Source organism: Tachyglossus aculeatus, chromosome 25 (assembly GCF_015852505.1).
Source record: "Tachyglossus aculeatus isolate mTacAcu1 chromosome 25, mTacAcu1.pri, whole genome shotgun sequence".
Classification (NCBI taxonomy): domain Eukaryota; kingdom Metazoa; phylum Chordata; class Mammalia; order Monotremata; family Tachyglossidae; genus Tachyglossus; species Tachyglossus aculeatus.
In genome coordinates, this window is record NC_052090.1 from 2,039,205 (window position 1) to 2,051,814 (window position 12,610).

The following is a 12,610-nucleotide window of genomic DNA, read 5'->3' on the forward strand; positions in this document are numbered from 1 at the left end:
GCAATGAGTTTGCCTAAATCTTTAGAGAAGTGCTCTTTATCCTCATCGCAGTTCATCACTGTGAGAGCATAGGCCCTTATGATGGTAGTAAAGCACTTTTGTTTTAGGGCCAGGCAAAATGTCATTTGAGGGTCACTATGCCTCTGGACAGATCTGGCAGGCCTAATATTAATGACTGACTCACAGCAAATTCAACCCCTGACACACATCATTATGAAGGGGGAGGCCTCTCCAAAAGCAGTTATATCCAATCAATCAATCAATCAGTCGCATTTATTGTTTACTGTGAGCAGATCAATGTACTAAGTGCTTGGGAGAGTATAACATAACAGAGTTGGTAGATACGTTCCCATACAGTCTAGAGGGGAAGTCAGACATTAATATTAATGAATACATTATAGATATGTACATAAGTGTTATGGGGCTGTGGGTGGCATGAATAAAGTACAAATCCAATTGCAAGGACAATGCAGAAGAGAGCCAGTGGGAGAAGGCCTAGTTGGAGAAGGCCTCTTGGAGGAGATGTGCTTTTAATAAGGCTTTGATGGTGGGGAGAGTGATTGTCTGTTGGATATGAAGCGGAAGGGAGTTCCAGGCCAGAGGCAGGATGTGGGCGAGGGTTTGACATTGAGATTGATGAGATCGAGGTACAATGAGTAGGTTGGCATTAGGGGAACAAAATGTGTGGGCTGGGTTGTAATTAAAAAATCAGAGAATTAAGGAAGGAAGAGGCAAGGTGATTGAGCGCTTTAAAGCTAATGGTAAGGAGTTTTTGTTTGATATGGAGGTGAATGGTCAACCACTGGAGGTTTCTGAGAAGTGGGGAAACATGGATTAGAATGTTTGAAGAAGAATGATCCAGGCAGCAGAGGGAATTAGGGATTGAAGTGGGTAAAGACAGGAGGCAAGGAGGTCAGCAAGGCGGCAGATGCAGTAATCAAAGAGGGATAGGATAAGTTCTTGAATCACAGCATCAGTGATGTTGTGAAGGTTGAATGTCAGGATTTGGTGATCAATTGAATTTGTGGATTGATTGAGAGAGATGAGTTGAAGATAATGGGCTTGTGAGGCAGAGAGGATGGTGGTGCAGTATACAGTGATGGGAAAGCCGGGGGTGATGAACAGGGTTTGGATGGAAAGATGAGGAGTTCTCTTTTGGGCATGTTAAGTTTGATATGTTGGCAGGACATCCTAGTAGTGATGTCCTGATGTCAGGAGGAAATGCAAGATTTCAGAGAAGGAGAGAGATCAGAGCTGGAGATGTATCTTTGGGAATCATCGGTATAGAGATGCTAGTTGAAGCCATGGGAGTGAATGAGTTTTCCAAGGGAGTGGGTAAGGATGGAGAACTAAGCCTTGGTGTCTCCCACAGTTAGATGTTGGGAGGCAAAGGAGGTGCTTGCAAAAGAGACAGAATGAGTGACCAGAGAGCTAGGAGGAGAACCAGGAGAGGATGGTATTAGTGAAGCCAAGGTTGGATGATGGTTTCGGGAGGAGAGGGTGGTTGACAGCGTTGAAGACAGTTGAGGGGTCGAGGAGGACTTCGGTGGAGTAGAGGCCATTGGATTTGGTAAGAAGATCATTGATGCCCTTAGAAGAAGGGCGGTTTCTGTGGAGTGAAGGGGGCAGAAGCCAGATTGGAGGGGATCAAGGAGAATTCCGCCAGCTGTCCTTCATCATTAGTCTAGTCTCGCTCTGAGCTGGGAAACTGACTCCTTATCTGGACAATTCATGCACTATTTCAGCTGTTCTTCTTAAGGGTCAATGACTACTTTCATCATCATGTAGTGTCTTGATGTTTCATGGTGTGATTTTTTTTGTTTTTTTCTTTCTGTTGGTGCCAAATATACACCATATGTATATGTATGTGTATATACCTATAGATACACCTATACATACACTTATAGATATAGCTGCATCTACATATGTATGCATGTATATGCAAATAGGTATATGCATGTATATATACAGCTCCCCAGTCACAGTTTACTGATGAGCTGCATTAGGGTGAGGCAAGCAATTTTTAGAGACAATTTTTCTGGTCCCCTTCCCAATTCAGGATGAGCAGGGCACTCCAAAATAGGACTGCTCAGACATCCAGGGAGCTGCTGAGTGGCACTCAGCAACTAAGTGGCCAATATCCTGGATTGCCTATTCATGTCAGATTTTATTTATGTTCAGGGATGAGGCATCACACTGTCAGTAGGGCTTGCACCGAGTCATCTACACTCTCTTGCCCAGCCCCGCTTGAAGGCAACAGCATGCTTTGTAAGGTGGTTGGTTAAGGTTTGAGTGCAGTGACTATGGCTGTAGAAAAGGGCATCCCTGTTTGTCCTGTAAGCAGCACACCATAAGGCCCTATGGTATAATAATAATAATAATAATAATGATGGCATTTGTTAAGCGCTTACTATGTGCCAAGCACTGTTCTAAGCGCTTGGGGGGGGATACAAGGTAATCAGGTTGTCCCACATGGGGCTCACAGTCTTAATCCCCATTTTACAGATGAAGTAACTGAGGCACAGAGAAGTTATGTGATTTGCCTAGTGTCACACAGCTGACAAGTGGCGGAGCAGGATTAGAACCCATGACCTCTGACTCCCAAACCCGTGCTCTTTCCACTGAGTCACGCTGCTCTCCACCCCTCTGGTATCCAGGCCCACCCCTCAAAATCCATTACCTGTCAGTAATGATAATAATAATTATAATAATAATAATGGCATTTATTAAGCACTTACTATGTGCAAAGCACCGTTCTAAGCGCTGGTAAGGGAGAACCAGGCATTGACACTTAGAACAACAACTCATTCAGCCTCATTAATCACTCAACATTCATTTATTCATTCCACTGTATTTACTGGGCATTTACTGTGTGCAACAACAGACACATTTCCTTCTCACAATGAGCTCACAGTCTAGAGGGAGAGACAAACATTAATATAAATAAATATATAAATTACAGATATATACATAATAGAGGGATGTTCACCCTTACTGAGTCAAAGAACCCCAAGCAGTAATAATATTGTCTAAGAGAGACAAAAGGGCTTACCTATCCTGTTGCTATCCTGCTGCCTGAATCTGAAGCTGGCTGGGCACTGTATGAGACCTTTGGTAGAGTAGACTAAAAGTTGAAAAGGGCTCCCTGTCCTTAAAGTGCTTAACAGTGTGTTGTTGTTGAGTGCTTTTTTAGCTGAATTTATCCTGCTTTCCTTTCCTTATGTACCTGCCCTCCTAACTCTAGATTAAACTCCCCGGGGGTCAGAGACCGTGACTGAACCATTTGTTCTCGTACCTGTCAGCTGCACTGTACCCTCTTAGTCAATAGCAAAGGAAGTAAGTGTATCAGGTACTTAGAATCTGGCAGCAAACGTTGGAGCTGTGCAAAACTATCCACATGAGGAGGAAGCCCCTCCCTAACCCACACTTCAGAAATATTCAGCCATTAGATTACAGGAAGAAACTGCAGAGTTCACCTCTGGCTGAGGCCTGGGAGAGGTTACTTCTCTTTTTTTTTTTAAATATTTGGTAAGCACTTACTATGGGCCAGGCACAGTACTAAGCGCTGCGGTAGATATAAACTAATCAGGCTGGACACAGTCCCTGTTCCACCTGGGGCTTATAGTATTAATCCTCATTTTACAGGTGAGGAAACTGAGGCACAGAGAAGTGACTTGCCCGAGGTCACACAGCAGACAAGTGGCGGAGCTGGGATTAGAACCCGTGACCTTCTGACACCCAGGCCTGTCCTCTCTTCATTAGGCCATGCTGCATCTTGTGTTAGGCTACATCCTACAGACCATTTCCCATCTTTGAGGCCTTGAAGGTGGATTCCAAGGTGTCACCATAATCTCTCTTTCTTTCCTGGGACCCTGACACTGGCCGGGTAGAAGTTTGATCATAATAACAGATGAAGAAAGCAACATGGGTGGCAGTTTGACGATTGATTGTGGGGAGGGGCAGGGGGTTCTGTCAAGCCAAGGTGCAATAATCTACGTGAGATAGGCCCACAGCTGGTCTAGATGAAAGGCAGGGCCGATAAGGAGACAGGGGATGGGAAGCTGCGTCCAGGCCAGAACCCATATTTAGAAAGGGGCATGATTTGCTAAGTCCCCTGGGCTCCTCTCTGCAGATTTCAAAATCTGAACAAAATTTCTGGTTCTTCCATTGCATTTATGATACTTGCACTTCTAACGGTGGAAAGGCCAGGAAGGGCTCCATCTGGGAAAGTGCCCACGGGAGTGAATATAGGGCAATTTTTTACATGAACTTGAACAGCTTTGGACATCTGGGAATGTTGCTGAATCTTCATTTCATAAAACACAGTTTTGGGCCTGCCATTCTTGGGGCAAATGCTAGTGGGATCAAGAGTTGCCCACAAGACTGAGGGTCCTCTGAAAAGATGCTAGTAGTGATTTCAAGACTCAGCAACACTATTGCATTAAGAGGACTGGAGGCAGCCCTACGGGTAATAAAAATGCATCACTTGCCTGCAACTAACACCGGTGTTGATATTCTTCTATTTTGAGACTAGCCCTGCGGATGAGCGAATATGGTTTTAAGGCTCTCAAAAGAGTTCGTTTTCAATCTACTGACTTAATAAGGGCATTTGCTTTATTGGCATTGCACAAATCAGGGGTTCAATCTCATTTGATTCAAATCAGGTATTCCCAGGCTTTATAAATGGGCGATGGAACTGGGCAGAAAGGACCGTTAATGTTTGTTTTTCAGTCGGCGGTTTTCATGCATTTTATCCGTGTTACGAAGCTCGCAGTAAGAGCCAGTGGGGGCGCCGGAGTTTAAATGTGAAATGCATGGAAACATCCACTTAACATAGTAAGAAATCAAAACTTTTTAAATTTTAAGAGCAAATTTCCACTGGACAGAAATCAAATATTTGACTGAAGCATTACAATAAATTCCACATTAATGAGTTTGGCAGCTATAAGGAAGCTACGCTCCCTTTCCTCACTCCTCTCTCAGCCCAGCACTTAGGTACAGATCCTTATTTTGTAGCAGTGTCCGTCTCCCCCTCTGGACTCGAACTCCGTTTTAGATTGTACTTTCCCAAGCGCTTAGTACAGTGCTCTGCACGCCGTAAGCGCCCCCAAAATACGACTGATTTACAGCACACACCCAGAGGTTACAGTAAATCAGACAGCCGTCTTGAAGTGCAGGTACGCTTGCTTCCTGAAATGGCCTACGCTCTTTCAGCCTAGCCGAACAAGGGTGGAGGTAGGAACGGCCTAGTAAAATTTGGGGACCAATGTCCATTTTACAAAACTAGTGACGGCTCTCCCCGCCACCCAGCTCAGTTGAAGAATCGAGTCACGAAGGTAACAGTCGGAGCAGGAAGTGGCCGAACCGAAAGTTACGTCATTTGAAGAAAAAGTCACAGCTCTGAAGGGATCCCACCGTTTTTAGACTGTGAGCCCACTGTTGGGTAGGGACTGTCTCTATATGTTGCCAATTTGTACTTCCCAAGCGCTTAGTACAGTGCTCTGCACACAGTAAGCTCTCAATAAATACGATTGATGATGATGATGATCCCACTGAAGAGTGTGGACTTCAACGACATTGAGAACTGCTGCTTATGAAACTACTTGTCAGTTGGGGTGGGGGAAGAACCACGCGATCCGTGTGCCCCGGTGGGAGGTGTCTCTTGCTTTCTTTGGGGGAGTAGAGTTTGGGTTCGTTGGTCGATGTTACTGTCACTGTGCGTCCAACTATCAATCAATCAATCAATCGTATTTATTGAGCGCTTACTGTGTGCAGAGCGCTGTACTAAGCGCCTGGGAAGTACAAGTTGGCAACATATCGAGACAGTCCCTACCCAACAGTGGGCTCCCAGTCTAAAAGGGGGAGGCAGAGAACAAAACCAAACATACTAACAAAATAAAATAAATAGAATAGATATGTACAAGTAAAATAGAGTAACAAATATGCACAAATATTTAATACTATGTATAATATGTACATATATGTAATACTACGAATTCCTATTCATTTCCGGGAGTTCTCCTCCACTTTAAAGTCAATTACTGAAAGATCCGGCCTCCCCCCGGGGTCGGCTAAAACTGAAGTGCTCCCCTCCTCCAGGAGGCCTTCCCAGACTGAGCCCCTTCCCTCCTCTCCCCCTCGTCCCCCTCTCCACCCCCCCCATCTTACCTCCTTCCCTACAGCACCTGTATATATGTATATATGCTTGTACACATTTATTACTCTATTTATTTATTTTACTTGTACATATCTATTCTATTTCTTTTATTTTGTTAGTACGTTTGGTTTTGTTCTCTGTCTCCCCCTTTTAGACTGTTGGGCAGGGGCTGTCTCTATATGTTGCCCATTTGTACTTCCCAAGCGCTTAGTGCAGCGCTCTGCACCCAGCAAGCGCTCAGTCCAGTGCTCCGCACCCAGCAAGCGCTCAACAAATACGATTGAGGATGATGAGAAAAGGGGGAGACAGAGAACAAAACCATGCTAACAAAATAAAATAAGTAGACTAGATATGTAGAAGCAAAATCAATAGAGTAATAAATATGTACAAATATTTAATACTATGTATAATACGTACAAATATGTAATGCGAATTCCTATTCATTTCCGCGAGTTTTCCTCCACTTTAAACTCAATTACTGAAAGATCCGGGGTCCAACCGGGGGCGGCTACAACCGAAGCGCTGTGCTTCGAGGGGAGGGAGGGAGGGAGTCAGCGCCGTTAATAACCGCTTCTGGAGCGGGAGACGTTGGGTGGGACGGGAAAATCTCCTTTTTTCCGTTGAGGGAGGCTGCCCCGGAGCCGTCCCCAGTTCGTCCATCAGGGACCCCCAAAAGGGGACAGGAAGAGAACCGGTTGAGGAAGAGTGTGAGGCGACGGCGACGACAAACAGCTGCAAGCCCCGCCCGTCAGTCAGTCCGTCAGTCAGTCCGTCAGTCCGTCAGTCAGTCCGTCAGTCAGCGCCGCCCGCGCGCAGGAGGACGCTGATTGGCTCCCGGCGGCCCCTCAGCCGAAGCCCGACCGCGCCCTTCCTCGTCCCCGCCTCGCGCGCGCGCGCGCCCCCGCCAACGCGCTTCCCGCCCCCCTCCCGAGGCACTTCCGCGCATGCGCAGTGCGCGCGGGCGGTCTCCGTTTGTTTGAAAAGGGAAGGCGGACATATTAGGGGCTCTCGCCGGCCCCCCCACCCACGTCCCTCGGTTGTCGCTCGTTCTGCCCGCCGGACGGAATGGGCGAGTGAGGCGCCTCGAACGCGGCCCCCGGCTCGGCCCGCCCTCCCTTCCTCCTTCCTTCCCCCCCCCCCCCCCCCCCCCCCGGTCCGTCCGTCCCTTCTGTCGTCCGGGACTCCGCGGCCCGGACCCTCCGCCGAGGGCATCTTCCCCGCGCCCAGCTTGGTGACAAGGGAGGAAGAGGGAGGGGGAATGAGCTTGGGGCCGGGCCCGAGGGAGCCGCTCCGGGCCCCCGTGGCCCGCGCCCCCCCGGGCGGGGGAGCCGAGGGCCCCGCGCTGAGGGCCGAGCGGGCGGGGCCGCCCCCGGGGCGGGGACGGGGGGGAGGCGCTCGGGGTTTCCGCGGCCGCCGCCGCCGCCGCCGCCGCCGCCGCCGCCGCCGCCGCCGGGCCCGAGGCGGCACCATGTCGACTGGGGACAGTCTGGAGACTCGCTTTGAGAAGATCGACAACCTGCTGCGCGACCCCAAGTCCCAAGTGAATTCCGATTGTTTGCTGGTGAGTGGAGAGGCCGCTCGCCCCTCGCTTCGCGACCCGGTTGACCCGGCCGGGGGCCGGGGGACGGGCTTCTGCTGGGCCCCGCCGCCTCCCGGGGGGACCGTCCCCGGTACTTCTTCAAGAACCACCTCACCGAGGGCCTCCTTTTAGCAGACTGTGAGCTCACTGTTGGGTAGGGACTAGCTCTCTTCCTCCCTTCAAGGCCCTGCTGAGAGCTCCCCTCCTCCAGGAGGCCTTCCCAGACTGAGCCCCTTCCTTCCTCTCCCCCCCCCTCCATCCCCCCCATCTTACCTCCTTCCCTTCCCCACAGCACCTGGATATATGTAGAGATGTTTGTACATATTTTTTTTTACTTTATTTTATTTGTACATATCTATTCTATTTATTTTATTTTGTTAGTATGTTTGGTTTTGATCTCTGTCTCCCCCTTTTAGACTGTGAGCCCACTGTTGGGTAGGGACTGTCTCTCTATGTTGCCAATTTGTACTTCCCAAGCGCTTAGTACAGTGCTCTGCACATAGTAAGCGCTCAATAAATACGATTGATGATGATGATGATGACTGTCTCCATATGTTGCCAACTTGTACTTCCCAAGCGCTTAGTACAGTGCCCTGCACATAGTAAGCGCTCAATAAATACGATTGACGATGACGAAGTCGGCTCAGGCCAAACGGTTCTGCCGGGAGGCTTCTACTTCTCCGTTGCAATGAGGCAATCGAAGGCCCGGCCGGATTTAATCCTTCAACCTTTCCGGAACAACAGAGCCTCTTGGCCAGGATGTCTTAGATGATCATCAATCGTATTTATTGAGCGCTTACTGTGTGCAGAGCACTGTACTAAGCGCTTGGGAAGTACAAATCGGCAACATACAGAGACAGTCCCTACCCCACTGCGCCTCACGAACTTTTTGCTGCACTGGAAAGCGTAAGAGGCCAGACTTTTGTGGCTCATAACTCGCCACGACCCTAGGTTCGTTAACATTGTTGTGGGCCGTAATGATGTTTGTGTGTAGTTCCTGTAATCTTTTTATAGCAACCCTTTGGTGCTCGTCTGCTCCCTTGTCATTGTTCCGACGACGTTTTATGTGAAGAAAACAACTTCCAGTGTTTGAAACGGTTGCCTGACCTTATGCCACTCAAAACGTAGGCTAAGCGGTTGGGTTTTGGGGGACCATCCACTTGCCTGACCTTATGCCACTCAAAACGTAGTCTGAGCAGTTGGATTTTGGGGGACCATCCAGAAGTTGAAAACCTTGGTTGCGTTCACCGCTACCTTGATCGGGTAAACATTTTAAGAACCTCTTAAAAGGCCTACTCAAAACATCAGTTTCCGATGATGCCATGATCAGGGAAATAAGCGTGCCCCTAAAACATATTCCTCCTTAAACACCGTCTCAGGGACTCTGTGTACTGATCGGATTTCACTCATTTCTATCTAGGGAATTAGTGCTCAACTGACCCTTGCATTCCTGTCTTTTACCACTTAAGGCCAGATAGTAGTTTGGGCAGTGAATAAAATAATGGTCCCTTGGCCTTTCGGTATATTTTCTTTTCAACTCTGGTGCTTGATTCAAAGGTGACAACGCTATTGTGATAGAATTTATCTTCAGTCCGCTTTAAAAGGGAACCTAATTTTACGGAAAAGATCACAGGAGCGGTTAGTTTACGAGGTTCATTTGCAAAGGGTATTGGTGCGGTTTCTCGAGGTAGGAATTTTTGACTCAGACATAGCAAGGGTCGTAATGGTTTTCCCCTGCTGGGAAGCCTGTTTTGTGACTCTACAGGTGGCCATAGGTCAATTCTTAGCAGGTAATATATTATTTATATATATATGGGTCTGTATACATATATATGTATGTGTGTGTGTGTATATATATGCACATGGCTGATAGTGCTTTTCTTGTGAGAGCATGTGGGAAGGGAGAAGGAAAATATTTTCCTTTTGTTAGAAATTTCTGAGTTGAGTTCAATATTTTTTAAAAATTGGCCCCTTCAATATTTAATAGTAGTCACTGCTCTAAACTTGATAGTTAACCTATTACGATCACTTCAATCACTGATAGCCTAACCATCATCACTCAAATTTCAGACCGACCGTTATTCTTTGGTGACTTTTGGTGTTATCTGGAAGTTTCTCATTCTCTCCCTTAGCGTGACTCTACACTTGCAACTTCCTTTACACATTTCACATAGGAAATATCACCCTGCAGTGCTTTTTTGACTGTGTAGCAGGGAACGTGCTGTCTGTTAGATGCTAGATTGGAATTGTCCCTATACCCTCCTTTAGGTGAGTGACTCCCAAGTCTATTTTCGTACCCCTGCATTGTTTTTCCTAGTCCAGCATCTCCTGCTGAGAGTATGACGAAAATCAAATATTGAATTTTTGTTGGGCCACCCTGCATCTACGTAGGTTATTCCTGCTTCCAGAAGTAGTTTGCAGGGTGACGATGAAAGGTAGCCCCTGAATCTGGTGCTTCCTGGGCATTTTTCAGGACCACCCCGGCTGTTTGGAAAAGCCTGTGGGACCTGTTTCTGAGCACAGATGGGCTGGGGAGGGGATGGAGTGTCCCACAGTTTAGTCGACCCAAAGAGGTTTGAGGAACTTTCCTACCTGGGTTGTTTTAGGGCCTTTTCAGGATTCTGATCAAGTCCTGGGGAGGAGAGCTTCCTAGGGTTCTGATTTGTGTAATACTTTTGGTGTCCGTAGGCCCACCAAATCTCTGGGGGATTCCTGAACCAGGAGTATTATATAGTCTAAACAAGCTTACCCTAGGGACTGCCCCTCCCTCACAATTTGGGCTTGAGCTTGGGCACCCTGTACTTGTCTTGAGATACCTCCAAACCATCTCTGGTATCAGTAGTATTTATTGAGCACCTACTGTGCACAGAGCAGTGTACCACGTGCTTGGGAGAGTACCACTGAGTTTGCAGACCCAGCCCCTCTCTGAAGGAGTTTATAGTCTAATGGGTGAGACGGGTATTAAAAGTAATTTACAGAGAGGAGGGAGGAGGAAAAGTTGGTATAATAATTAGTGCTTAAATTATAGGGAATGTAAGCTATGTCCGTACATGCTTTGGGAGATTGTGAGTACCCAAGTGCATAAGTGCTGCAGAAGTACCAAAGTGGCTGTTTCGGAGGTATGACATCTTGGGTAGTAGAAATTCTTTGGGGAAGGCCTCCTGCGTTACAGTGATTTCAGAAGGGCCCTGAAGGGAGGGAGGGAGACCTCTGTTGGAGTATACTCAGGGAAATATTTCTGTGCTGGTACTTTGCAGTTACAGCAGCAAGTTTTTCAGGCCTGCAAACTTGTCATTCTTACAGATCTTCTGGGAAGTGCCATTTCTGTCTCTCTATGGACTGGAAAAGAAGGGGGAGGAGCTGAGGGGGGGAAAAAAGAGAAATACTATCTACTAATTCCTTAGTGACTTCTGGAAACTCCAAGCTCTTCCATCCAGAAAGTTTGGGATTATCTGTTTTCCTTCCATCATACAAAACGGCTTTTTTTTTCCTATACAACAATTTCAAATCTCTTTTTACTTAGGCCCTTACAGGTAAAATCCTTTCTGATTTGTTTATCTCAAGTACTGGGCCAATATATCCTCCCTAATTTCTTTTTTGTCTTTTTTCCTTTTGCCTTTATTTCACAACTACCTATAGCTTTCACTTGTTTCCTGCATTAAACTCAAATTGTTCACCAGCCTTTCTCCTCCATTATCCACTGTCATCTCTCCTTACTCTCCGAATGGCTTATTTTACTCTAGTCAAGCGTACTTCTACCAAACCACTGTTTTTTTTTTTATCATCTCATGCCCGTAACAACTTCCCAAATACCATAATGTCTGTAGTGCCAATTAAACTGAGTAGAAAAACCTAGAGCCCGTTTGTCCTTTCTAGAACCAAGTATGTACAATCATTTTTGCCATAGTTTGATAGATGTGTTCTTGAATAATCTCGAGTCAGTGCATAAGGGGGAAGATGGTTCTAAGATTCCACCATGACTGATTTTTTTTTAACAAATTCCTGTATTATTTTTCACTATTAGGTGAGTGTTTTATACCTTTGTCACTCATTCTTATTTTACTGTATTAAATACTGTAAGTTTCCCCAAGCACAAAGAAATGGAACCTACTGTAAAGTACAGTAGGACTGAGGCAGAGGCTGGATTGTAGCAGTATCACACCTTGATTGATGTCATGTTGCATACACACAACTGTTTCTTCCTAAACCCGTCTCATCTAGTGCCAACTTGTGGATTGTGTCGTACCCAGAACAGAGACTCATGTTATGGGAAGAACATTCTCTAATACTTCATCATGTTAGATCCAAGTGGTAAAATGAAAGCATGTGTTAAAACAGGAATTCCTGCAGATCAAACAACCATGAACCAAATAATTTAAAAAAAAAGCTTATTGATAATGATACTTATCTGGACATCTGGTAATGGATGTTCTTTGAAGTACCCTGTGAATGCGTAATGCGTGCTTAGTTTGTATGCTTTTTTATGGTTTATTTGTTGAGCGCTCACTATGTGTCACGCATTCTTCCTAAGACCTGGAATAGATACAAATCAATCAAGTTCAACCCAGTTCCTGTCCCTCGTTGGGCTCACAGTCTGAGTAGGAGGGAGAACAGGTATTAACTCTCTATTTTTCATTTGGGGAAATTGAGGCACAGATAAGTTAAGTGGCTTGCCCAAGGTCACACAGCAGGCAAATGGTGGCGCTGGCATTAGAACCTAGGTTTTCTGACTCCCAGCCCTGTGCTCTGTTCACTAGGCCACGTGTTAAGTGGTTAGTTTAACAAATTGGAATTCATTGTTAAATAAATTACCAGAGTGTGTAGGCTGTCTCTGTTCTGTTCTAAACAACATTAACTTTCAGAAAGTATAACCA

General features: G+C 46.5%; 1 protein-coding gene across 1 annotated transcript in view; it reads left to right on the forward strand.

Annotated features, from left to right (window-relative positions):
* The first annotated feature begins 7,623 nt into the window (after positions 1-7,623).
* Positions 7,624-12,610, forward strand: part of ROCK1 (Rho associated coiled-coil containing protein kinase 1) — a 161,587-nt gene continuing 156,600 nt past the window's right edge. The window contains exon 1 of the mRNA XM_038766453.1: positions 7,624-7,718. Coding sequence (XP_038622381.1) covers positions 7,626-7,718 — 93 coding nt within the window. The 5' untranslated portion in view covers positions 7,624-7,625. The remainder of the gene's footprint in view (positions 7,719-12,610) is intronic.